At 41.8% G+C, this 25,947-nt stretch overlaps 1 protein-coding gene across 4 annotated transcripts in view; it reads right to left on the bottom strand.

The window, feature by feature from the left end:
* Positions 1–25,947, bottom strand: part of Npr3 (natriuretic peptide receptor 3) — a 71,316-nt gene that overhangs the window by 16,110 nt on the left and 29,259 nt on the right. For all 4 annotated transcript variants that reach the window (XM_052160097.1, XM_052160096.1, XM_052160095.1 and 1 more), the window contains exon 4: positions 1,041–1,176. In XM_052160097.1, the coding sequence (XP_052016057.1) occupies positions 1,041–1,176 (136 nt within the window). The remainder of the gene's footprint in view (positions 1–1,040; positions 1,177–25,947) is intronic.

Here is a 25,947-nt window from a genome sequence, read left to right as displayed (position 1 = left end):
AAAGTTGGGCACAGCAGTTCAAAGCTGTAATCCTTGTGTTGGCAGAGGCAGAACCAAGTGAGTCTCGGGGGCTTGCTGTCCTGTCAGTCTAGCCAAGGAGTGAGCTCTTGATTCCTTGAGAATCTCTGCCCCAAAAACTAAGTTGTAGAACAATAAAACCTGATATGAATCTCCAGCTTACATACACACCACACCACACACACACACACACACACACACACACACACACACACTAGTAGACTTGTTTAAGCAGGAACAGGACAATTTTTATTACAATAGAATTTGCTCAAACCATGTCCACATGTATTGCATTATTTGGCCTTATTTCCATAAGACTGTGACTTGAATTGACTTATTGTCTCCCCTTTTAAAATGGAGAAAACTACACAACCGTAGCAGACAGAGAGGGCCTAGGGCAAACTCACACAGGGTCCCTAAGTGTTAGTTCAGTCTCTTTCGGTCCCTGTGAACCCAGGTTATTTGATTCTGTGGGTTTTCTTGTGGTGTCATTGACCTCTCTGGCTCCTTCGATCCTTCCTCCTCCTGTTCCACAGGATTTGCTGAGCTCCTCCTAGTGTTTGACTGTGGTTCTCTGCATCAGTTGCTGGATGAAGCCTCTCTGCTGTAGCGTGGTCTTCTTTAGGACTTCCAGCAGTGGGAGTGTGGGCTGTTGATGACTCCTTTTGCCTGATTTTGGTGTCCTTTTCATTCTACCAGGTGGCCTTGTACAGCCTTAAATATGACGGCAGGTGCCTAGTCTTATTGTAACTTAATATGCCATGTTGAGAGGCATCCCTGAGGGGCCTGCCCTTTTTGGAAGGGAAATGGAGGAGTAGTGGATTGGAGGGAGAAGGGAAGTTGGGAGAAGAACTGAGAAGAAAGGAAGAGGGAACTGTGGTTGGGGTATAATACATATGACACAAATATTTAGATGGAGAAAGAAAAGACTCTAGAAAGGGTCTTAGTTCCAGCGGATAGCAATCACAGAAGCAACCACTTATTTGGCCACTGTGCTGCTACCATGGAAACCGAATCCCTACCTTCAAATGTCCTGTTCCAAGTCTGCTGGATGATTTTGCCCCCATCCTTCTTGCTGTAGCCAGCTCTGAGCACTTCGTGTAAGGCCAGAACGTAGAGGAGGATGGCATCATGGAATCCTTCCACGAACATGTTCACCTGCAAAGGAAACCCGTGGGGTGAGTCTGAGACCCTGACGATTCCTGTACAGACTGAGTCCGGAAGTCTGCAAGATCCACTCGGAAGTGGGCAGAGCTATCAAAAGTCATTACCAAGAGTCTTATGTTTTCCTGGCACTGACTGAGTAGGAAAAGCCCTGACTTGGGGAATTTACAGAGTAAACAAAGCATTGCAGAAGGCAAAGAAACAGTTCTGATGTCCAGGTTAATCATTCCAGGGACTTCAGCCCTTACAGATAGTTTTTTCCATGCAATTAGCCTTCTACCCACATTTTCTGTCAGCCTCAACATGACTCTGACTCCCCCGTGAAGTCTGTTCCAACTTCCACAGCCCATAGGATGATCTCCACATGCTTGAATGTAGAACACACCAACAGAACAGTAGTAACGGGGCAAGCTAAGCAAGAGAAGTCAGGCGTTTGAGGCCAGCCCGTACCATGTGGCAAGATCTTGACTCACAAACATTAAAACAACAAAAAATTTAGGCATCCATTTGTTCATATTTGTCAAAATTGTTGTCAATTGCCTATACATACCAACAATACAAAAAAAATGAACAAGGTGCTTTCTGCCTGCCTAGGGAGTGGGGCCATGCTGTCTTCTGAATTGGTAATAAAACCTCAGACTCTCTTTCCACCCTCTGCCAGACTCCAAGGACAAAAATGGATGCAGTCTTGACTGCTGGTACGTTCTGTCTGAACTCTGGTTCCAGAAAGGTATCTCTGATTTCTATAAACTTGGTTTAATAAATGGAATCTATGCACGTATCTATGCACATGGTGTAGGACCATCTTCAAGGGTGATTGCAAGAATCAAGGCATAACAGCATAAAGCGTTTGGCGCATATCAAGTATTAAACCACTAGTTTTGTGAGCTGCATGATGTTCTCGGTAGTGTACTGAGTCTTATTCAGGATATGGTAGAAAGACATAAAATAGAGCAGTTAGTATTATAGATCAGGGAGCTGATGGTGAGAAACTCAAGGGTGGTAGCCGATGCTAAACTGCGTTTTGAAAATAAAAGGTGTGTGGAAGGGAGGAAGGTTTGTAAAAACACTATGAATAGAATAATGTGGCGAAAGCATATCCAGACCATCGATCCATTAAAGCAACAACTGCTCTGCTCAGCTGAGGCCAGAGGGAGGAGACCATGTGGAGACATCCAATGGAAACTCAGACAGACAGCCAGGATCAAGAGTCCTCCCCTAGGCCTGCCCTTGGTAGGCACTTGATAACTTGACTTGCATTGTTTCCTCCTTAGAAAGACTGTAAGTCCCCTTTAGTCGGTCCTGCTTCCACATTTATACCATCACAGCATAAATTGGAGCAAAGTTATCAAATACCATTTTGAAACGCTGAATAATTTGCAAAGTGTACAAAAGGCACAAAAATATTCATATCTTGTTTCAAGAGTCGGAGTTAATGACAGAAAGCCAAGGTTACAGGAAGAATCAGACATTCCTCAGAGGACCTGGGAGATGCTTGTGTGAGAAATGGCCTGCCCAGCTCTTCTAAAGAGAAACCCACAGGAAGAATGTCTCCACTGACCTTCTGTATGGTCCAACTCAAGGGCATAGTCACCGATGGTGTCTCCCGGTTTGAAGACACACTCACGAGTGACATCACCTCTTTCGTGGGCACACCCACAGAGGGCAGCTCAACGCCCAGTTCCATTTGTCCTCACCCCACCCCTCCTTGAGTCCTGCTTTGCATTATACGAACAAATATTTCAGATTTGCTGAAGCCTAGAACCTGCCCTGCCTTTTGTAGCTGTGTGCCTGCATTGTTCCGCATCTTAAAAGTTAAAGAAATAACAGTGCCTTCCTCCTGGGGTTGCTATACAGGGTAATAAATGTAAAAGTCTTCAAACAGCTTCCGCCACCATCACCCTGTTTGCTCCTATTGCTGCGATTGTCTAGAGATGAGAAGCTGTAAAGCCAAGAATTCTGCTTAGCGTCTAATTCTGAGTAGCAATATCCAATAAGCAGCTGCTTTTATTGGCCCATTTTATTCTTGATGGAGAGTAGGGCTCCTCATTCACAGCCTGGTGCCCCCAGACAGATCTCTTATAGTGCCATGATCCTAACACCACCTAGCAGAAAGCATAGCACTGTCCAAGTTTGTCTATCCCGCTGTCCCTCAGGGCATACTGGACAGGTTCAAGGTCACGGAGACCTTGTAGTTGTCAACTAGCTGGATCTATAGTCCACTCCTAACTGGGACTCCTCACTCAACCCCTCAATTCCTCATCTGTGAAGTACAAGGCTTAATTTAGCACTGGATCACCTCACGGAGATTTTCTGGGGATTAAAATGAAACACCCACGGAAGTTCCTGAGACCATGAATGCCTTGGGTTCTTACTCTTAGCTGCCAAACTGAAGTCTCAGAGACACTGTTTTCTTAGGCAGGGAATGCTATAGAAATAACATCTACCAGTCGAAGATAATGTTCGGCTGCCTTGAATATGCTAATTTAATTTTTCCAAAGGAATAGAAGTTTTTCCCTTAGACTGTGAAGTCATCATGATTTGAGAAAGCATGCGTGTTGATGAATTTTAATAAGTAGAGCCTGGCTGTTAAATTTAATTCTCAGGACATGGTCATGCTTCCCCTATAGGTCCATATTCTCTTTTATAACTTTAAAGGAACCACCTTGCTACAGGGGAAAGGCATGAAATCCTAGTCGGAACATGTGAGAGAGGTAGGGACTCTAAGTGAGCACTGGACTTCCCGCATCTTCCCGAAGAGCTATCAGCTGCTAACTATTGGCTTCCGGAGGAGTCGTGTTCTTCACTGTCATAGCCACTACCAAGTTTCCCATGCCCCAGGAAATAACGCCCCACTCATGTTCATGCAAGCAACACTCGTATGAGGCGTACCAATATTTTGCTCAGTCTTCCCGAGTTTTGTACTTGCGTGTAATGCTCTGTAAATTCCTCCTCGTGGGCCACCTATAGCCTCCCTGCTTAAAATATGACATGAGTTTCAGGGCCTCACCCTGTTTACTGTGTCTGCCTCCTCCTTTTCTTCCTCTTCCTCATCTTCTTCTTCTCCCTCCTCCTTTTCTTCTCTTCTTCCTCCTCTTTTTCTTCCTCCTCCTCTTTCTATCCTCCTCTCTAAATCCTCATCCAAAGATGCTATACTGATGTTGGCCATTGATGGGCCTGGTCATACGCCCTAGCACCATACTCTAACTGCCCCTTTCCAACCCTTCCTTCTTGAGTCATTCTGTCCCCTCCACTATAGGAAGAACACTCATCAGCTAAGAAAGATGAACTTGAATTGGTTTTGTCCTAACAAGTTTGATGTCAAACAGGACAGATAGGCTCTGGACATAAACTCTGGTCTGAAATCTCCTGCTGTCTTGATTTCCAAGTGGATTACAACAGTTACCTCCTTAAAGTGGCGGAGTGTCTCCCTCTCTTGCCACAATTAGCAGAAGAGATGCTGACCCCCTCCTGAAGCTGGCACCCTGGCCTTCTGCAGAGGAAGTTTCATCACACCTACCTCATAAGCCCTCAAGTCAGAAGCAAACCCCCAGATGCTGTCTTTTCTCGAGGAGAACATTCTCACTCTCACACGTGGTTTTTAGTGGGAGGGAAGCCCGTTAGCACATTACAGCCACTGAAAATTGCAAGTGCAAATTAAGGAGAAAAACAAAGAGGGGGGTTGGTGAAGACAGTATCAAGTTGTATTAGGAACACTTTCCTTTGGACTTCCCAGGTAGAAGGAGTCAGATTACTCGGTGTGCCTCCCTGTCTCTGGACAAAAGAATACTTGAACCTCAAGGTCCTGGCTATGACAGATCACACCATTGCTACCATTCACAGGAAATGAGATGCCCTTGACTAGGCAACTTGTTTGAGTGTCCATGATCAGTTTTAGTTACCTAAGTACCCCGACAAGAGGAGCAAAGGGACAGAAAGGCTTGTTTTGCCTCACAGGTCAAGGGAACAGTAGTCATGGAGGCTGACTCCTGGCAGCAGCAGCTTGCCCGGCTACTCCCACTGCATTTGCAGTCGTCAGGAAGCAGAGAGCAGTGAATGCTTGTGCACGCTAGCTTCTTCCTTTTGAGGCAACCCAGGATCCTAGATCAGGGAAGCCGCCTTTCATGTGGCCTCTCCTGCTTCAATTGGACACTCCCTCACAGGCATATCCAGAGACTTATGTAATCTAAATCATCTCTTGGGTGTGCCCAGAAGCGTGTCTCCTCTGAGATTCCAGATCCTTGAAAGCTGACAATCAAAACCCATCATCATAACATCCCTTTAGCCGGAAAAATCCTCCCTTAGCATCATTTGCTGAGCTCTTAAATTCCTAAGTACAGCCGCTCCCTGGACCAGCTAATGAAGAAGTTGGATTAAGAAAACATGGCCATTTGCAGTCTCCACCAGACAGCATCACGCACCCATGAAGTACATGACTGTACATGAAGTCATGATATGGCCTCTTGTCTGCAGGCGCTGCTAGTCACATTCTCCCTCATGGAGAAAGCTGAATGAAAGTCGTCATGTTTTTCCTTTTTCAAATGAGCACAGATAACAGTTGGCATTCTTACACGGCCCCCTTGGCTACACAGTATCCTCCCCCATTTCTCCGCAGGGAGGCAAATTCATGTTTAGATAAATTGCTCAATGCTTATGAGTAAGTAAACCGTGCTACCTACTTCAAATACCACGTATCATGAGAGACCTATGAAAAAGGGGGTGCCTGGGTACCAGAAAGGTCTGCAAAGCTCCCAGGTGGGGGCTGGAAGAATGCTTCCGAAGGGGAGGGCCATGCTGAACTGTCCTGGGGTTTTGCTTGTGGCTTTCACATGAAACCAAGCATGTCACAGAGTGGTTCTATCTTCCTGACCACAAACCATTGGTTCCCGATGCAAATGAGGAAAGCTGTGGGTGTTAATTTCTCAAGATCCTCCAAAAAAAGACATGCCTTCTAAACCTCCCATTCAGTTGATGATCACATAAGAAAAAAGTGGAGGTTTGGAGGAGGGCAAGTAAGATGGGCTGTAGATTGTTCTCTCCCTTTCGTAGCTAATCCGCCTTGTCAAGTGGACATAATAAGGCCTTGGAATCGAATCTTGTCTGATTCTCATGTACTGCTGAAGAAGACAGCAGGCATCAGGAGTGGCTGGAATGCTATGGGAGTAGTTCAAAGGCCCAAGATAATTCTACATTTGGTAAACACTTAATGCATCACTTCTGTTAATACATATTTAAATGTATTAACACTTTCTGTTTTAAATATGTATTGGCTGGGGTTGAAAGAACAATTCAGTGGATACAGTGCTTGCTATGAAGCATGAGGACCAGAGTTTGGATCTGTAGAAGCCACAGGAATGCCAAGCGAGCATGGTGGCTCACCTGTAGTCCTGGAGCTCAGAGGATGCAAACAGCTGTGCTCAGTGCTTTGGAAAGTTCCGGGTTTAACTGAGAAACTCTACCTCAATGGATAAGATGCAGAGCTACTAAGAAGACTACTGTCATCAACCTCAGGCCTCTACACACATGTATATACACATATGCAAACACACATGTCTACCTCCATGCATACACACACCACACAACCAGTGTGTACTCTATTATCAGTTTTCATTCCATTTCCCTATAAGTCATAACATTAAAAGTCTATAGCCAGGCAACAGTAGAAAGCACCATGTTCCTATGGCTACCACACTCTTTCCAATGTCTCATAAAGAGAGATCTCACTTTTATACAACAAGGCTCTTGATCACTTGCTAACATATTTTAGCCTTGGGGGAAGTTAATCTAAACACACTGAACATTCCCTGAACTTTGGGAAAACGAAGTGGGTAGCTTTTGGAAAGTCAGACACCTTATCAACAATGGAGCTAAAGTAGCTAAAATATTGCTGTTGCTTCGAGCATGGGAGATCTCTTCCCTCCTAAACTGACTTCAGGGTAGGATTTTCCCCTAAGTTGTCCAGACAACTGTCTCCATCCTGAGCTTAGCTACACCCTTGTATCAATGCTTTGGGCTTGTAGCCCAGAGAATAGCCATTGGCTGACAGAGGGAGGATTTCTTCTCTTTCATCACCTAGAGCAGAAGGATTTAGAAAAAAATTCATCCTTGCAAGATCATGGAGTTATGTCCACATTCATCATGACAATATAGAATGGGGACCTCAGAACTGACACGTGGAACTCACTGACATGAGGAAACACCAGCAAGGAAGTCAACCCAGGAAATCTCCTGAAGAAGAACAATCAATGAATGGGACTCTAGGCCTGACATGGAGCACAAGTGTCAATGACCTTTTTACGAACTTGGGGAATTGCATCTTTTGATATATTTACCCTTTGAATGTATCTCTCACACACAGACAGACACACACACACACACACACACACACACACACACACATTTGATGTGTGTATCATCAACCATAGCACTGGAAAGCTTATTTGAAAAGGAATATCCATAGTGGTGTAATTGTTGCTAGCTTTCAGATGAACACGTGAGTGACATCTGTCCTCAGCCTTGATAGCTCACTTATACACATCTAGATGTCTCTGGAAAGCCTGTGATCCAACCCCATACAGCTGTGCAAAGGCCAATGTGATCTGTGTCCTTTTTGAGGGAGAACGTTCACATGGCAAAGACAAGAATCGAAACTCAACAGAAGGGCAGGTTCAGGCAACAGGTGACAAAGACACAAGAAAAGAAAGAGAGGAGACACCAGGGCAGAGAGAGACAGGAAAGTCAGAGAGAAATGAAGGTTGAGTGTCAGAACCTGCCGTCTTCCACAAATACCACAGAGGGGTCTTTCCAATTGCTATAGGCCTTACAGTTTGGTATCTCCCCTTCCCTCTCTCCTTCAGCCTAGGTCTATAATAGCTTGGCCTCTTATACTGTCTTTCCACAACTCCTGTCTTCCTCCTCCATCAAATCTGCCCCTTTGCAAATAGTACCTTTATTAGGTTCTGTTATTTCCCTTGGGCAGGTCTTCTCTTTCCTCCCAGAACAGTCAAAGATACACCCACTTTCACAGATCCACTCACACTTGTCCTTACTGAAACCTCCTCTGGTCACCCAAACCCTCCTTTCCACTTAGCACAAATTTGAATCATTTCACTCATTAATCTTTGTATATTTGTATGTCTTTGTACCTAGGCATTGTACTGCTCCTGAGTATTCAGGCCATATTACAGATACATCTCTTTTGGTAGAGCCAAGACCCAGCATCTAATACAGAAATGTCATTCGATTGAGTTGACCTGTCACCTGCTACTTCCCACTACTCTCACTTGTGCCTGCCTCTAGCATGCTGCAATCTTGGCTATTTGCTAATACTGGTCTTCCATAAATGAGGGGAAGAAATCCCAATGTTTGTTACAGTCATATATAAAATGAGGGTAAAAAAAGGGTATTGTGTAACTATAGTCCCAGTGACTCAGGAGGCTGAGATCCAGATCACTAAAGCCTACATGCCTAAGGCCAGTCTGGGCAACACTGTGAGATTCCCATCTAAAAAATCAGAACAGAAACAGAATAAATGGATTCAAAGAAAGGATTTGAGGGCCTCTCCCATGATAAAACCAGTAAATCACACTGTGTTTTAATTGTTCAAAGGCCTTCTTTTTTGGTATTGTTGACTGAGATTGCTGTAACGTGGGTTCCGCACCTACTGCTCAAAGACAAGACTTCCAGACCAGCCCCGGGAGGGAGGCTCGTATTCAGCTGGTGATCTCAATCAGTGAATTAGAACTAAATAGTTGTTTATGAGATCTTTTCAGTCAAAGTTGCCACCAAACTAATAAAACTGAATTAACTATCATCCTTCATAAGAAGCTCAGTGTTCTACATTTTGGAAATTATGTATAGATAAAGTTAAAGAATTGTTGGCGACTTCAGAGCATAGCATATTATAATTATGTGCCACAGAGTAAGATTTGTGAAAAGATAATCAGAAAAATAGAACAAAATAAATAATCTAAAATACACACAAACACACACATGCGCGCGCACACACACACACAGTCTTCTGAGTTTGACTGAAACACATCAACAGGGGAACACAATCTTTTCAGTGAGAAAAGATTAAAGTTTGACTCTCAAACCACAGCACATAAAAAACCCACTTGAGATGACTCATAGACATAAGCATCCTGTCTAAAACTTTTATAAACTCTGAAAGAAAATGGAATATCATTGTGATTTTGGCACTGACAAATTTTTGTTAATGAGAAAATACAAAAAGCACTGAACATTACAAAAATAGGCTAATGTATTCCACTCCTATGAAAAAATTCACTTCCTTTCATTTGACTTTGTAAGCACATAGCAGACAGCCCTACCGCTTTCTGCACATCAGGAAAGCAGGGGCAGTAAGGATGGCTTCTCTGATAAATGCTACGTTTTAGCTGCCAATGAAATAGAAAATGTAATAATAGATAATAAATAGTTACAAAAACTTGTAAATTGCCACGAATCTAGAAAAACAAGGCTTAATCACATTAAAGTATCTGCTCCTTAAGTCAGCTCTTGTTATTTAAGAAGCTGTCATGAGGCATTGAGTCAAGACCCAGAATTTAAAGAGCATCTTATCCAGACACCATCCTCAAGAAACAAAGACATTAGGAATCTGTGTCAAATACCACAATCATGGGACACAAAGGTCACCACACACAAACAGAGCATCATAACATCATAACATTGGGGAGGTTGGCACTGACTTACATTCTTCCTCTGAACCCTGTCTCTGCACTCACAGTGGCCATGTCAGTGTCCCCACGTGTGATCCACTCACTCAGCACCATACCCCACTGTTCTCAGCTGTCATCATTGTAGTGGGTCCCCTCAACTCACACACAGCTACCTACTCCAGAGTGATGTTTCTCTGATGTTTGAATGCAAATAGTTTACCTGGGAACCTTGTTCAAAAACACATTTTGATTGATCAAGTCTGTGGAACTGAGAACCTAACTGTCTTTATTCCCACAGTCTCTGAAATGATGCTACTGACACCAATGCTTGCAAGGCTGTCCAATTTATCATCGTCTGGAACTCTCAAGTCCTAGAGCTTAAACAATCCCCTGTCCTCCCATACGCTTTGGAGTACAGAACAAGCTCTTTAGACTTGGACTTCCCTCCTCCTCTGCATTTGGCTTCAGAGCTCTGGATGGAGCCATCTCTAGGGAACAACCAAGTAGGTAGATGAATGTCATTCAGGTCCAGGTGCCAATGGGAAACTACAAGTAGAAGCCTTCCTGCCACTCCAGGGACATGTTGCAGTTGGACACACAAATTACATATCATCTACAGAGAAACAGTCATCCCTGCCTATAGATGAAGGCACATGCTATGCCCATATGTGCACGTGTGCGCACACGCACAAACATACACATACAATGTATTTAGAGATAAAGGGGCCAGAGGAAGAAACTTGTGAAGCAGCAATATTTGTGGAACAAGTGGCAAAGAGAAATCATGAAAGAACACGTAATCTGGTTAGAGAAACTCACGCACGGTGGGATTTGGGCAGCCAGAGCAGGAGCAAGTTTCCAAATGAGAAAGACATCTTTCCAAATAACTCTTCTAGGGAGGCCCTCCACTTGAGCTATTGTTTCATTGCCCCCCACCCAGCCGTGCCTAATGCATCCCTGCTCCTAAGTTTGTGGTCCTTTTATTTGAAGCTTCATTGTTTCTTACCCATCAAAAGCCACCTGAGCAGGAACTAGGCTCTCAGAGGACCAAGGACAAGACTTCACCCCAAAAAGGAGAAGCTTAGTAAGTGCTTGATAGTCTTCACCAAGGCTCGGTCAACAAGCATCTTCCAGCTCAACTATATATTCCAGATGTCACATAGGTCAATTGAGTGGTCACTCCTAGGGAACCACGGACTTAGAGGACACCGAATAAGACAGCCCTCAATCTGGTCAATCCATGATGTGGGCAGATGGTTGCCATAAATGTGCATCACCACTGAGGGCAGAAAAGAAGTGTCTGAAGATTAAGGTGATCAGAGTCTATACTACCGCAGACGTTCAGTTACTGTGTTAATATGATCCACAGGACTTCTCAGTGAAAAACTGCAATCTCGTTAAGATCTTTAGGATAGGATGGAAGTACATATAACTGACTTTGGTAATTTAGTAATCACTCCATGGAGCCAGCATGTTTAGATTGCTATCAAATGACACAAACTAGCTCTAGTGGAGGACTAGAACAGACAGACTCATTCATAATATTATCCTAAAGCTCAACCCACTTTCAAATTTCAAGCTGGATACAATGGTTGAATCCTCAGAAACATATTATTCTGTTCTTCTTATTTACAACGTGCTGAACCCCAGAAAAGATGTCACTTAAAACTACTCCTACATGGTGCCTGCAGGCCCTGAGGGTGTTCTACTTACAGCTGCTGAGCTGTTTCCTTTGATCACCCTAACCCAGTGCACTTAAAGTTATGAAATCCGTTTTTTCAATCATTTTTTCATAACTTCCAAGAGTAATCTAATGTGATTTTTTAACCATTTAACAGATTGGAATCTCTGGCACCCCAGTACCCTTGTGTCACTGGTTGTATTGATGGCCATTGTCTTAGTTTCACTTCTGTTCCTGTGATAAAATACCCTGACAAAAGCCAAGTAAGGGAGAAAGGATCACTTAACTCCCGAGTCTAGATTGCGCTCCATCAGTATTGGGGACGACATGGTGAGCAGAGCTTGAGGAAACTGACCACATCGTGTTCACGGTCAAAAGAGAGCAATAGACCCCTGCAGATCAGTGCTCAGTGCAGCTTCTCCTCCTAGTCATAGTCATACAGCCCGGGGACAGGGACAGGTGATCCCCACTTTCCTTGCTGGCTCCTCCCACATCAATTAACATGATGGAGAAAATTCCATCATGCCCATAAGCCAACCCAATCTAGATAATTCTGCCCCTGAATCTCCCTTCTCAAGGAGTTCTACATTGTGTCAAAATAACAATTAAAAATGACCACCCCACCCATCAACTGACTTTTAAAAATAATTTCTTGCTGGGCGGTGGTGGCGCACGCCTGTAATCCCAGCACTCTGGGAGGCAGAGGCAGGCAGATTTCTGAGTTCGAGGCCAGCCTGGTCTACAGAGTGAGTTCCAGGACAGCCAGGGCTATACAGAGAAACCCTGTCTCGAAAAAACCAAATAATAATAATAATAATAATAATAATAATTTCTTTTGCTTTTTGAGATTGTCATTTTCCTGTTCCCTTTCCTCCCTCCAAACCTTTCCCTATATTCTTTGCTCTTTTTCAAATTCATGGCTTCTATTGTCATTAATTGTTGTTACATACTTGTACATATGTGTATATGTATTCCTAAATTCATAAGTAGCACCTAGTTGGTCTATATAGTGTCATTTGTATGTGTGTTTTCAGGGATGACCATTTGGTGTGCTTTACCCTAGGGAAGACTAACTCTCCCACACTCCACATTTCTTAGTTGTCTATAGTTCTTTGTCTCGGGCTGAGATCTCTGGACTTCTCCCAACCTCTTTCACATTAACATGGCTCAGCGATCATTGTGGAAGAAGACACAGAAAGATTCTAAGAGCCAGAGAAACAAGGAGTTTGCTGAAAGATTATATCTCCTAGAAGATACACCCACAAAAATCTCCGGAACACAGCTGCCTAAACAAGAACTGAACAAGGTCAACCAACATTATCGCACCACTGCCTTGGGCTCTCCTCCCTCAGGGACCCAAGAAGACAGCGGCATCAATGAACAATGGCCTCCTGAACCAGATCTCTGGCCTATCGTTACAAACCCCTGGGGATACACTCAGCATCCAACATGAGAATCCCTTGTTAGCAAAGTGGCTGGGGAAGCTGAAATTGGCCCGTCAGCCTCCTTGCTTCCAAGCTGGAAGTCTGAACATAAGTCATTTCCTTCTAGCTCCCTCCAAGAGACTTGAGGTCCAGAGTTATTCTGTTGTGACACTCAGTTAAAATCAAACTCTCGTGTAAGGAATGTTTAAATTATGAAAGGACCATATTTATTGGCTTCATGAATGGGTCCACCACCACTCCCCTGCAGCAGAGGAGGAACGCCTGACATCCAAAGAACATTCTCTGGCAACACAATCCCAATACCACCATCCATTCACCTCAGGCCTTCCTTTTCCAGGTTCTCCCTTGAAACTCAGTCTCCTGGGGAAGCTAATCTACAGCCCCAACATCGCTGTGTAAAGCGTCCTCAGTGAGTGAAGAAGGGATAGCAAGACCCCAGGTAGACAAAAAGCCTTTAGAAAGGATGAGAAATGCAGGGGGAGGGGGAAGCAAGCTGAGTTTCGTCCTCAGATATTTCTCTCCAAAGCCTTAACACACAAGTGCAATTCTTCAGCCTTAGGCATGTTCTTCCTACAGGTCACACTAGTTGTTTCTACAGTATGGATCTGAGGTGACCAGACTTCTCTGAAAATAATTACATTGTATTTCAGATGTGAGGACGTTGCCCAAATGAGCTGGCATGCCCTTCTCCTCCAAACAGTGAAAGAAAACTCCTTAGTCTTTCACTTGTGGACGGCTTTGCATGCACGATGCGATTTCGCTCATGCATACTTGAAAGTGTTATCACCATTACTGCAAAGGTCTTTGGATCTCAAGTTAGTTGTAATGTCACAAACACTAACAACAGCCTCAAACACAGGTTGCCCCTGAAAGGACTGAGACAGGAAGCTTGGCTTGGAAGCCCTTTTGCATAAGCCCTGGGCCTCTTTGCATTTTTCTGGTATGCTAGGTCAAAGCTTTTTACAGTTAGAAAGCCACACCTATCTATGTGTAGCAATCACAAGTGAATGAGCGCTTATTTATGATCAAAAAACACATTAACCCAGAATATTCCAACTTCTTCAAATAGTCTATCAGTGTTACTGAATGCTATTTAAAAGTTAACAGAACAATTTAAAACAATTTCCCCCTTTAAGAAAATGAAAGTGATTTTTTAAGTCCAATATCTTCATTTAGAAGGCCAACCCATATTTGTTAGCTAGCGAAATCCCATTGTGATGCCTCCACTCCCCCTTCTTTTCTCCTAATAAAATCCCGATCCATTTTCCTAATAAGACTAATCTTATTAATATGTTTGCATGCAGACTCATCATTCTTATATTGTTAAAACCAGCCTGTGGTTTGATTTTATTCTCACAAATAAAATTAGCAAGGACCTCCTGCGTCTGAAAAGGCCTTTTTATTTGGACAAACCATCCCTGGCTGGCTTCTAGGAGACAGGGTGCGGGCTGAGGAAACCGAGCTGCAGAGGAGGAGGCAGCCCCCCTCTACTCTGATGCACCCCTCACAGAAAGGCTTGACTTCACAGTGTTGCCAGAGGAGGACAAATACATTTTGCATCAACTGCATTCTTTCCTCTTTCACTGGCTTGCCTGAAGACCTAGCTTTTCCATTTTTTCAACTAAGAAATTTTGGATCTAGTTAAATGACATAGACAAGAGGGGAGTGAGATGCCTCACTGAGATTTTATTGATGATCGATAATTTTTTCAACTAATATCACTTCCTACACAGCCTCTGTGCAAAATTTGTATCAAGACACAGATTGAATACCATGGTGGCTAGGCCTTCCCCCTCCGAGAAATTACAGCAGTATTTTTCAATATTTTTAAATGTCTCAATATGTCACACCTAGCCTCTTTAAATCTTGTCTCTCTCAAATACTGTGCCGAGACAAGCCGCCCATCCCCCCACCCCACATTCTTTTGTAAGCATCAGAGGGAGGCCTAGAACAGGAGACATCCTCCCGAGACACCCCACCCCATCTCCTCTGCAACACCGCATCAGAATCTCCCCCAGTATTTGTTTAAATAATCAAATTTTCAACTTTTAAAGAAAAAGAAAAAGCAAGCCATGGGTGGCCCGCTAACCACAAATGAGCAAATACCCTCAAGTCATAAAACCCCCAGAATACCTGGTTAGAAATACGAAACGGTATTTACCAAATTCTACCCCAAGTTAAAAACAGATCGCATTAAAACTGTAAAACTGAACTTGAAAACACACAGTACCAAGATGCAGAATTGTCTTTTTTTTTTTTAATGGACACTACGTATTGTTTCAGGGTTTTCTTTTTGTTTGTTTTTGTTTTGCTTTGTTTTTTCTTTTAGTGTTCAGTGGTTTATTTGTGAGAGACCCATGCAAGCTATGCTGCCCATATGGGGATCGGGGCAATTTGCAAGAGGCAAGAGTCAAGTGTCTCTTTCCCCTATGTGGTTCTGGGGATCAGACTCTAGTCCTCAGGAAGATGCCATGGGTGTAATTCATCAGAGGAATGTTGGTCCATTCTTTAGAATTAGGCTGCAATTCTACATCTGCAAGTCTTGCAGCTGTGTCTTTGTAAAACAAGCTAGGCACAGAATGTTGCAATTCCTTAACTCTTGAGTCCAACAATGGGACTTGCCTTTGCAGTTAAAGAATATAGGCTGGTGGCCAGCTTAAAGCTAGAGAAAAACTGGTTCTGGCTATTTTAAATCTAGAATAATATTTCCAAGAAGCATTTCTGATTTTACAAACAACAGAATACTCTTATGTAAGAAAATTCTCCTACAGTGTGTGTCCTTGTGTGTACAAACCTACGGTGGGTGGTAACACATGTGGTAACTAGAAAGTAATGTTACAATAAAGAATGAACACACTCCATACCCAGATAATAACAGTGACACTTAGCTTTTAAACTAAGACTTGTTAGAAATAACTTTGAGCTTTAAATATCAGAAACCTAAAACTGAGAAGACCTGGTTAGAATCTACAGTTGTTAGACAGAATAATCAAGGAACCTGATTGAGAGTTTTCTCAACCTGAACCCACTGCACTACTCCGAGACTGGGATTCTTCCTCTCAGTCTTTGGCACTAGGATAACGCCCTCTGCAACTCAAGATTAGTCAGGAGGTGGCCTCTGCTAGCTCAGGTGCTGTTAGAAGGACAGAGCTCCAGATGTGTTTATGTTCCCATATGTCTCAGTTTTTGTTCCCGAGGGTTTTTTTTTTTTTTTGGTTTTTTGGTTTTTGTTTTTGTTTTGTTTTGTTTTGTTTTGTTTTGTTTACTTCACAATACAGCATCTAGAAAGGAATTGCAACCTCTGCATCACAGCATAATGAAGATTATATCCTCCCAGGACACAAACACCCCTAATTACTTTTATATAGGAATGCCATAATTATCATTGGTTAACTAATTAATCTTAAAATTGAGTCATCTTAGCTTTTAAAAAAATGTATTTGAAACCCTGATTGAGGTTTTTCTCAGCCAGAACCCACTGCACTAGTCCAAAACTGGGATTCTAGTCCAACTAGTCCAAAACAGGATTCCTACTATGTGGTGTTCCTACACATGTACCATATATATATATATATATATATATATATATACTTTTTGCATGAGCTGTGGTTATGTCTGTTAATTATTGCTTGTGTACACTTGCTTCTGAAGCATCTTAGAAGTGGGCCTGGGGAGATAGTACAATGGGTAAAGGCACTTTGCCATACAAGCCTGAAAGCCTAAGTTCACATCTCTTGAACTCATGTAGAAAGCTGGATGCAGACTTTAACGCCAGTATTCCTACCACAAAAGGGAGGCAGAGACCCATCAGCTAACCACCTCAAGTTAATGAGGAATCTAGCCTAGAGTTCACAACCAAGAGCTAAACCAAGAGAGACCCAGTCTGAAAACAAGATGAAACTCAAGAACCAGCTCCCCAAACGTATTCTTTGACTTCCACCTCTATTATATGGCATGGACAAATACACATTCATATACACACAAACACATACAATGTGGCTCATTTGTTGCTTTAAAGAGGACAGTCATGGAAGGAATGGCTTGATGGCACAAGGCTACAATGTGCACTGCTCAGGAGACTGAGGTGAGAGGATTAGAAGTCCAAAGCCTGCCTGGGCTAACAGGGTTAGTTTAATGCTAGTTCCAGTAGCTTAGAAGGATCTTGCTGCAAAATAAAAGTCAAAAGGATGAGGATGGAGGTATGTGGTAGCACACTTGCCTAACACACACAGAGTTCTGGGTTTAAAACAGCATCATATACAAACACACACACATACACATGTACATATACACACACAAACACACATGCACACATACACACATGCACAAATAGACACATACACACACACACACACACACACACACAAATAATCACAGAAGGCAGAGTTATGCCTTTGAGGACAAGAAAAAGATGTTAATCTAGTAAATCAAGAAAAAGTAGTCACTAAAAGGTCAATAACCAAATGAGTCAAAAATATTTCTAGGCCAAAAGAAAAGAATTATGCTCACATGCTCACTTCCTCTCTTAGACTTTCTCCCTCCCCATCCCCCCCACCCCCCTCCCCCTCTCCCTCTCTCTATCTCTGCCATAAGATGCCAACACTGTTGTATACTTGTATTGAGAGTCAACAATCAAGGCAACACTTCTTGTAAACCACACACTCCCTTTGGAATTTCCATAAAAAAATAAGTGGATTTGTAAGTTATAAGCTTGCAAGTCCAGCAAGCACAGGAAGAAAATTGTAGATGGAAACAAAGTTATGGATGTGGGAAAAGGGAAAGTGGTCAATAGACCTAAGAAACCAAAACTGAGGAGTGTAGGAGAGTACAGGACTGAAGTTAAAGTCTGTACACCTAAAGACATGGGTAGCTTCTAAAGGTGGGGCACAATGGGGGGTAAAAACAGTAGATACTGAAAAATAGATCTGGGCTTAGAAGATGTCTCAGTCAGCACAGTGTTTGCCTTGAAAGCATATGCACCTGAGTTTAATCCCCAGAATCCAGTTTTGTTTTTTTTTCTTTCTTTTTTTTTAAAGCCATGACCAAGAAGGCAGAGAAATCTCTAGGGTTTTCTGTCTGGCCAGTCCAGTCTACTAGGCCAGTTCCAGGCCAGTGAGAAACTCAATCTCCAAAACACAAGATGATATCACAGGTTTTCCTCTAGCTTTACATGCATGTGTGTATATATGTGTACATATATATACACGTGCATACACACATACCCATACATATAGGCACTCTTACCACACATACACATACACATACACATGCAAAAAAAGTCAGAATCCCTCCACCAAGCTTACACAGAGAGGAAAGAAATTGTTCCTCCCCATCCTGGCAGAAGACAAGTATGTCACTGAGTACTGAGTAAAGATGTAGGAGCAGAAGAGTGTGCCTGGAACACATGAAGATAGGCAAAATATGAAATTGAGAATGTTGTAAAAAAGTTGTAAGTCGTGGGGGGGGGGGGAGGGGAGTGTCTTAGAAGAGCCTCCTTTCCTGGTTCCCAAAAGTTAATACAGCCTAATGACATCCAGAGGGTTCAGAAGAGAATTTTCTAATGAGATTGACCATCCTATGAGAAAATGTTCTCAAAATAATATTATTTGGGATAATTCTTCAAAAGAGCTGAGTTGATACTCATAGAACTCCAATATAGTCCACCATTAGACAGATTCATTATATTCACAAAGCCCCGGAGAGTGCTTAAGAATACACTCAGAAATAGAAAGAGAAAAGCACTTATGAAATGCTTCTGATATGAAAGACAAAAAGATAAATGTTAACAAAACAGCAACAAATAAGAACCTGAAAGAAATTGGCAATGTAGGATGAGTAAGACAGTAAAAAGGATGACAAGAATCCTATCTCAACAAATGTAAACAGCATCAATTATGAGAAAGAACTCATTTGATGTGCCTTTTGACAGAGTAATATTTACCTGAATTGTTTATTAAATTATGACAAAGCATCTAATTTTGGATAAATTAAATAACATATACTCTAGAACTGGTAAAAGGGATACCAGGGAGATGAGCCTCTGTGTCCAAAACCAAAGTCAAGGTGCTATTTTGAAATGTGGATTCACTCAGACAAGAGAAAAGTGTGGAGGTTTTTCTTTGTCTTTCCTATTTCTAATGTCTTTTTCATTTTTTCTTGAAGACAGCACCTTCTACAGTCTTAGCTGATCTATAACTTATTATGTTACCTGGGCTGACCTGGAACTTGTAGTGATCCTGCTGCCCTGGTTTCTCAATTGCCAGGATCATATACATGTACCACCAAACCCAGCTTTTGAAAATTAAAACTATAAGAGACATTTTCAAATTCAGTAGTTTGGAAGATAAAGTTAAAACAATCTCTCAGAAAGGAAAATAAAAAGGCAGAATTAGAAATAACACTTGTTTTATCAGCATATGTACTAGAAGATAAGACAGGAAATATCAGAACCAGCTAAAGATGACTACCACTCAGCTCTAAAAATTTATGGAAGGAGGAAACTAAAAGCATGACATCAGGATTTTGAAATACACACACCAAGCTCAGCACGGTGACTCACATCTATAATCTCACTTAGCACTTGGAAGGCTAAAACAATAAGCTTGCCACAGTTCCAAGGTCTGTGCTACATAAAGAGTTCCAGTCCAGCCAGAGCTACAGTGCAAGGCCCTGTCCCCAAAATATAAAATAATAAATGGATAAGCAAACACACTCACACCAGTACTCATCACTGTGAATTCTCAGATCACCAATCAGTCCAGTTTTCTGTTTTTGTTTGTTTTCTAATTCATTCCCCTTCCTTCTGTTTCACTTTGCTTTACATCACTTAAAGATAACTTGTTTTGATTGTATTTCACTGTCATATGACCCCTGATTAGCTCAGTCTGCAGGGAGCACAGGAAGGAGATCAGAACCAGGAGGAAGAGGAAAACCAGGACACACCCTCTCCCAACTCTCTTTTTACCTTGAGTAATCTCTCTAGTAAAAATTATATTTTTCCATCCTTCTAGCTTTTGTAGGAAGCCCTAAATTTGGGGACCTATTAAAGTCTCTCTTCCTTGGTCCTTCTAGATCTAGGAATGTTGGTGACATTTTGAAATTTCTCATTTCTGGCTTGCTTTACAATTCCATTTGGAATCTCAGCTCTTCTAATGCCTTGAACTCTGTTCATTCTCTTAAACTCCTGCTGAACTGGCTCTATTTTCCTCACTAGATCCTTACTGATGCAATCAAACAATTTTTAAAGGAAACACTAAACATCTTGAAAGATAGACAGGAAAAGAAAATAGAATTTTAAACAAAGAATTAAAATGATAACAATAAGAGCTACAAAACAAGAGTAATGACATCAAAGTCTTATGGAAAATAATCTTTAAACTACAATTTTATACCCAGCTAAACTGTCAACTTAATATTGAAATTATTATTAATATAATATAAAATGTTGTATAATATACAAAGTATGGAAAACTTTTTCTCATTGATACCCTCTTTCTTTAAAAAAAAAAAATTTTAAGAATAAAAAAACAGATGTGATATCCAAGAAAAGGATCATGCAATACAAAAGAGAACTAAATGACAGTTTCCTGATGTTAAAATAAGAAATTACTCCAAACTTGAGCAGAAAGATAAGGTTCAAAACATTAATGTCATTACATAAAAGCCTTTACTGAGGCACTAAAATGAAATGGTAAGAACTGTATGAAAGCAAATAAGAAAACAGTCATTAAACCCCAGAGAAGGTACAGGAGGAACAACATGTGCTCATAAAACAATGTATGATTATGCTGTAAATCTTCTACACAAAAGCATAATAATAAAAAATGTCCTAATATTATCTTTTAGCTTTTCTTCAAGCTTTATTTTGTGAAAACATTTTTAACAAGAAAAGAAAATATCAGCAGAGAAAGGAATATGTCAAATAATTTTTTCTATTTCAGGAATCAAGATATAGTATCAAAATGTTACTATCGAGAATAACAACATTAAGTAATCAATTTTAAAACCATATAGACAGTATCGGGAAAAACATTAACAATAATCAACTCTATGTAGTCAGAAGCACAGAAGGAGGAGACAGGGAGGAATTTATGTATGTCTGTAATCCTTATAGTACTATAAAATATCTTTAATTGAAAATACTACCTTTTTTTCATTCATCATATCATGCCATTTCAATCTGGAAATCTATGATATTTTTATTTAAACAACATCAGGAAAAGAAGGTGAAGTTCGCCCAAGGGAAAAGCCGACTGTTAAAGTTCCAGTTGGTGAATATGTCTCAAAAGTGCCAAATACAATAGGAAGAATGGATCAAGGCCAGGAGTGGGATTTACAGGAAGGAGAACCCAGGGATGCTGCCAGGGCCAAAAAAAGTGTCTTCAACTTTGGCTCACCCGGTCCTAAGAAATAGTAGTGAGGACAGCAGGTCTTGGAAAGTCAGCTGATTCACTAATGCAGAATGAATGAATGTGTGAGAAGAGAGCAGGTCTGCGAGTATCTCTCTCATCTCAGAAATAAAACTAATGGTTTCTCTAAGACTAGATAGTACTTTAGCATTTTCTTCATCTTTCTTCTGGGAGAATATTTTTTTCAGTGTAATCTTACATAAATATTGTTCTTATTCATATAAATTAACATGGCTCAGGACAATAACCAAATGGTCTACTGCCCAGCTGTAGCCATGATCTGGCCCAGCGGTACTCATCTCCTTTCTACATGGATCACATAGGTGAAACACTGACTCCTGTCTCCAAATATAAATACTGTGCACCTACAAAGTCTGGTATGTAATTATAAGAAGTTAGTGCATAGTGAGTGAGGAAACCTCCATCCCCTTAAACCTCCCATGGAAACCTGAGACCTGTGACAGAGCCCTCCGTCTCCGTCATTCCACTGGAGATGAGTACCATCCACACATCATGGTGCTAAGGCACATGACATTTTCTGTGAACTGACACAGGAACACATCTCTTATGGGACCTCAGCGCTCAAGGTTGTGGGCATTTTCTTCTTAGTCACATGAGTTTTTAAGAGGATCAGGATTCCATCTGAGAGCACACATTTTCCAGGATCAGATTCACAGTTACACTCCCCAGAGAACTCAATAAACAGTATCTGATGATCAAGAAAATGATGGTTTACACACGGGCAAAGGGTGACTGCAGCTGAAGAAGACAGTGACTCTGCACATTCTGTCAAGTATGTGAGAGAGTAAGGGGAAACTGATATGTTAAAACTGTATACTTTGGACTGGTAAGTGCAGAGAAAAAAGAAAGAAATAACTTCAGCCTGTCAGGCTCACGCAGAGGGCCTAATACACTTAATCTTTGGGTCATAAGTCTGCCTCCTTATTGGGCACATTGTTGTTAAGAGGATCAGACTGATGTAGTGGAAAAAGAAATTCACTGGCCCAGGAGTCAGGGGATGCAACTAATCTCAGCTTGGCCACTGTACAGCGCATTCTAAAACCAAATACCAGCACTCTGGTCTTGGAACCACTCCTAGGGCAGAGTGCTAGGCAGCTCCATTAAAATGCCCTTGAGTGAGAGCCACTGCACAAGTAGGTGACCCAGTACAAACCAGTGGTGGGGGCCAGGCAGGCACTTGGTGAAACCTTTTCTGAGCCGGGCCTCAAGCCCCAGGGACCTCTCCAGTGCAACGATACTTCTCAGTTTGCATTTACCGGTGACCCCGAGTGGTCTTCAGAACCCCTGCTCTGGACACGTTTGCTACCCTGACACCACCTCCCTTTGTGAAGCTGAACTTCTTGTGTTCCTAAGGAGGTCCATACACAGAACCCATCGCTGATGAGCCCTGCTGACAAAGACATAGACTGGAAAAGGTTTTGGCTATTTGAATGAGAAAAGGTCAGGGTTGATGTTTCCCCAATACAGCAATTTAAAAAAAAAAATGTGTAAGAACAATACAGATTGAGTATCCCTGAAACTTTAAGTGCTGTCATGACATCACAAATGGAAACCTCCTCATATCTTGTGGTGGCTTGCAGTCAAAAGGCAGGGGCAGTTAAGATAGCTACAAAATTATCTTCAATCCACATGTCTAAGGTGTCTAGGAATCACTGTGTTTTGCAATCAGACTTGGATTCTACATTCCAAATAATGTATATATTTGATAAATGTATATACATTTATCAAAACTGAAAACAAATCTGAAACCCCAAATACTTATGGTCCTAAGCATTTCAGGCAAGGGATACTCTTAAAAAGAAAGCATTTAACTGGGGGCTTGCTTACAGTTTCAGAGATTTAGGCCATTATTACCATGACAGGGAGCATTGCAGCATGCATGACCCTGAGCCAGTAACTAAGAGCTACATTCTGAGAGAGAGAGAGAGAGAGAGAGAGAGAGAGAGAGAGAGAGAGAATATGCCTGGCCTGACATGGGCTTTTGAAACCTCAAGTCCCACCCCCAGTGACACACTTCCTCCCAAAAGGCTCCACCTACTCTGATAAGGCCACAGCTCCTAATCTTTCTAATCCTTTTAAATAGTGCCACTCTCCAGTAACCAAGCATTCAAACGCATAGGGGGCCATTCTTATCAAACCACCACACACACAGCAATGAGGAAACAAACTAATCGTTGACCTTGTAACAGAATAAAGAATCTGATTGTCACAATAAGCCTAGAGCCAAGTATGGTGGACAACACCTGTAATCCTGCACTTGAGAGTTTGAGGCAAGAACATTGGGGGCGCAAAGACATTTTTTCCTATATAGAGAGTTCAAGGCTAGCCTGATTTACGTGAGATCCTGTCTTAAAAAGTGAAAAGAGATAAAAACCACATCAAAGCATTGGATGGAATTCCAACATGCAAATCTACACAGGTGATAATGCACAGAGGGAGCTTACTACAAACACAAGCATAAGGAAGGGAGAACCTTGAGTTGCTGAGTGAACTATATCAGTGCCGATAACCCGCTGCCATCTTACACATATTCTTCCCAAGTGCTACCTTGAGGGGAACTGTACATTCTCTGTGTAGCATCTTACACGCTATTTCCCACCTTTTCCCCTTTATTTTTGTGAATTTCATGCATATATACAATGAAAAAATATCCTACTTCCCACCCACCTCCAGTCTTCTTATATCCTCTGAGCATGCCTATTCCCAACTTCATGTCTTCTATTTTGTTTTGTTTTTTTCTTATAAGCCACTAATCCCAGTTATTGTTGTCCACATGTGTACTGGCTGGTTTTGTGTGTCAACTTGACACAGGCTGGAGTTATCACAGAGAAAGCTTCAGGTGAGGAAATGCCTCCATGAGATCCAACTGTAAGGCATTTTCTCAATTAGTGATCAAGGGGGACGGCCCCTTGTGGGTGGTGCCATCCCTGGGCTGGTAGTCCTGGGTTCTATAAGAGAGCAAGCTGAGCAAGCCAGGGGAAGCAAGCCAGTAAGGAACATCCCTCCATGGCCTCTGCATCAGCTCCTGCTTCCTGACCTGCTTGAGTTCCAGTCCTGACTTCCTTTAGTGATGAATAGCAGCATGGAAGTGTAAGCTGAATAAACCCTTTCCTCCCCAACTTGCTTCTTGGTCATGATGTTTGTGCAGGAATAGAAACCCTGACTAAGAAAATATGTACATGGGAAGTGCCACACACTATAGCCTGGAAAACCTGCCTGTGACCACATCCTCAATAAGGAATGATTCTTTCCCCTGCTTTGCTCAACTAAATTTTTAATTTTTTTAAAAAGGGAGCAAGCAAGTTATGGAAATGAAGATCAGTTTTACAAAAGCAAAACTGTGTTAACTGGGGATAGGTAAGTGGCTCACTCAGTTCATAGAGTCCTTAATGCAAAAACTTTGAGGGCCTGATTTCAACCTCTAGCAACCATGCAAAAATCCAGGTATAGCAGCATGCACCTGTAATCCTAGATTATAGAGGGCAAAGGCATAAAGATCCCTGCGGGTCGCTGACCAGCTAGAAACTGCCTTAATAAGTAAGATGGAGAGGGAGGGAGACACCCTACATTGACCACTGGCCTCAACATACATGTACACACATGTACACATGCTTGTGAGCACATATGCTCACACATACACTTAAAAAATTAAACTTATCCATCCAAGTTTAAACAAAAATATAAAATCATTGTGCTATTAAAATAGTCAAATAATTTTACTATTTAAAAATTATTGTTTCTCTGTCTTTCTAGTGTTGCAGTGTAGCATGTAAAAAATTTTAATTTCATATATTTTTCATTTTTTGAAAAGCTCACAACCTTTCCAGGATGCTAGTAACATGCTAATATGAATGTGACTCTAATGAATATAAAATTGGATCAGGGATATCACTCAATTTGCAATGCTAAAGCAAAACTACAAAGGCGCAAGGCCTTTCCTCACCTCGGTCTAGGCAATCCTTAATGCTTGCGACATTTTTAGTTCAGTTATACTGAGAAAAGCATTTTTAAAAAGCAGAAAACCTTCACCAAAGAAAACTAAAAAGGAATTTCTCAATCCGAGATACTGTCTCAACCAGCGACATTAAGCACCATGCTTTGTGCATTAGTCAGACAGAATGATGTCCTCTGTAGTGACACCAATAGATAAGAAATTTGTGACATTTTAAACCTCAGACTGTTCAATACCTTATTGGGATCCTCACTGATGTCGTAAAGGTTATAATTCATTATCTTATTTTCATTCAATATGCTTAATTTAATAATTTAATTCAGCTAAATACAACTTTAATTCAGCAGTAGACCCATTAACGTAAGTATTAAGAAACAGTGTTAAAAGGAAACCAATCAGAGCCTACCCAGAAGTCACGTGATTATCTCCCCCCCCCCCCCCATAGTGCATATGAGGACTAAAGAGTCCACCACACTTGCTGGGTTTGAAGATGAAGACAGGCGCAGAGCCCACACGAGGCTGTAGGAAGTTACGTTCTATGCAAACAGATAGGCCCATGAATGCAAACCTGCGATGC

This window comes from Apodemus sylvaticus, chromosome 16, assembly GCF_947179515.1.
Source record: "Apodemus sylvaticus chromosome 16, mApoSyl1.1, whole genome shotgun sequence".
Taxonomy (NCBI): Eukaryota; Metazoa; Chordata; class Mammalia; order Rodentia; family Muridae; genus Apodemus; species Apodemus sylvaticus.
Note: the sequence above shows the minus strand (reverse complement) of the source record. Positions and strands in the feature narration are given on the sequence as shown.